The sequence below is a fragment of the Strix aluco genome, chromosome 3 (assembly GCF_031877795.1).
Source record: "Strix aluco isolate bStrAlu1 chromosome 3, bStrAlu1.hap1, whole genome shotgun sequence".
NCBI classification, from domain to species: Eukaryota; Metazoa; Chordata; class Aves; order Strigiformes; family Strigidae; genus Strix; species Strix aluco.
Window position 1 is genome coordinate 77,541,387 of NC_133933.1, and position 1,779 is coordinate 77,543,165.

The 1,779-nt window shown below is 42.6% G+C and overlaps 1 protein-coding gene across 1 annotated transcript; it reads right to left on the reverse strand.

Moving 5' to 3' along the window:
* Window positions 1–1,779, reverse strand: CALHM4 (calcium homeostasis modulator family member 4). The gene is made up of 2 exons (XM_074820549.1): window positions 1,222–1,779; window positions 1–405 (listed from the first exon to the last, which is right to left on the reverse strand). The coding sequence occupies exons 1-2, from the start codon at window positions 1,777–1,779 to the stop codon at window positions 1–3; spliced, it is 963 nt and encodes a 320-aa protein (XP_074676650.1).

Sequence of the window (1,779 nt, forward strand, 5' to 3'; positions counted from 1 at the left end):
TCAGGGCTGTGTTCTGATCACAGGGTCTTCATCTGTCTTCAGGTATTTTCCATTTACAGTCTCCTTGAGCGCCCAGTCATGGAGGAGGCTGTAGTCATAGTGCTCCTCATCCACTCGTTTTAGAAAGGCCAGTCCAGAAATGGCTTGCCACTCTCGGAGAGATGGAATACGGATTTCCTTTACATTTTCACTTCCTGGGACAAAGCCAAAGAACTTCCTTACGTGCTGCATGGCATAGAGCCTAGAGTGCTGGTCTGTCGCTTCATCAAAGAGCTCCTGCTCATTATGGACATAGCTGCTCCAGTATCTGAAATGTAGGAAGCTGAGTGGGGAGAAACAGCTTGCCAGGCAGTAAGACAGGAACACAGTGATGACTACCACAGCAATGAGAAGCCAGCCAGCCACCTTGCAAAGAAAAAGAAAAGAAAAAACTGTTATAGCTGAAAATACTCACAGTGGTAAATTCTGAGCATCAGAAACTCCATAAGATGATCTTTACTTGCTTTTCCTGAATAACAAGGTTAAGGTATAGGCCTGGTAAGGGTCTGTTGCCATCAAAGCCAGTTCCTGCCTACTGGAGGTAGCCATGTAGTAAAGTCACTTGTTTCTGTCAAGTTTAAGGAAGTTTTGTTGTACAATTTGTTAAGGATTTTGCCTCCGCAGCTATTGTTGTGAGAAGAGAAGCCATCTAATTCCTAGCCTATATTAGCTTCTAGCCTGTTTAAAACCTATTTTCTCTGAAGTGACAACTTAATGTTCCCCCTATTATTTACCCAATATGTAAGCTTTTAGAATTGAGAGAGAATTGAGAATTAAAACAGGATTTTAATTTGGTTCACATGGAGCTCTTGCAGCCTGGGCCCCTTAGTCAGATGTTTCTTACACTTGAATGCAGAAGCTTCATACCCTCCCTGGCTCTTGAACTTCCATCTGTCTTACTTGATAGTATTTTTCAAGATACTACACAAGGAAGAATATATCCTCCAGTAGCAGATAACAAATGGGACAGCCAGACATAGTATTTTATATATATATATATAAATTTATATACCTAAAGTTCGGTTCCACTTACAGGATCAAAGCAGGCTTCAAAACACACAGAGATTTGGCACTCAAGGCCGAAGATACTGATCCTATTTTATCCTAACACCTTGCCTGCTGAATTAACTCCAGTTCTCATCATCAGGTCTGCAGGCAACAGAAGCAACATGAGGTACTCACTTGTGACTGGTATCGAAGTAGGAGAATCACTTCATCTCTTGCCCGGGTCAGCTCCGGAGGAACTAACTGACTGCATGGAAATTCAGCCAGTATCCTTTGGCGTTCGCTATCAGTCACATTAGGATTAGCTCCATAATAATGCACAGAGACATACTCACTCATGGCACAGACATAGTATGAGCCATTTATTAGGGTGACTGCTAGCCATGTTACTGGAGCAACCAGGGCTCTCCCAGTGATGCTGCACAAGACAAAGCAGATCAGTTTGCATTGCAGTAACCGGTTTGGTGTAGTCTCATCCTGAAAAGGAGAACTTTTGCCTGTAACCAGCCTCCAAGTCTGGTTATTCAGGGCATAACCAACAACAAGAAGGATCAGTGCAGGAACTCCTAGGAAAGCTAGCCCATAGATAAGGTTCTGCCCAACATGACAGGGACAGCTGAATGTAAAAAAAGAGAAAAGTTGCTGCCCACCAATTGTCAATATTGCAATTATAGCATTAGCAATAACAACCTCTTTGCCTTTTAAAAAAGTTAACCACTGTGGAAGGAAAGTCAT

Excerpts from the sequence above, each read along its gene's own strand:
- CALHM4 (XM_074820549.1), bottom strand. The coding sequence starts at position 1,779 with ATGACTTTCCTTCCACAGTGGTTAACTTTTTTAAAAGGCAAAGAGGTT. Across the intron at positions 406-1,221 it reads TACTTCGATACCAGTCACAA|GTGGCTGGCTGGCTTCTCAT; the intron begins GTGAGTACCTCA and ends TTTCTTTGCAAG.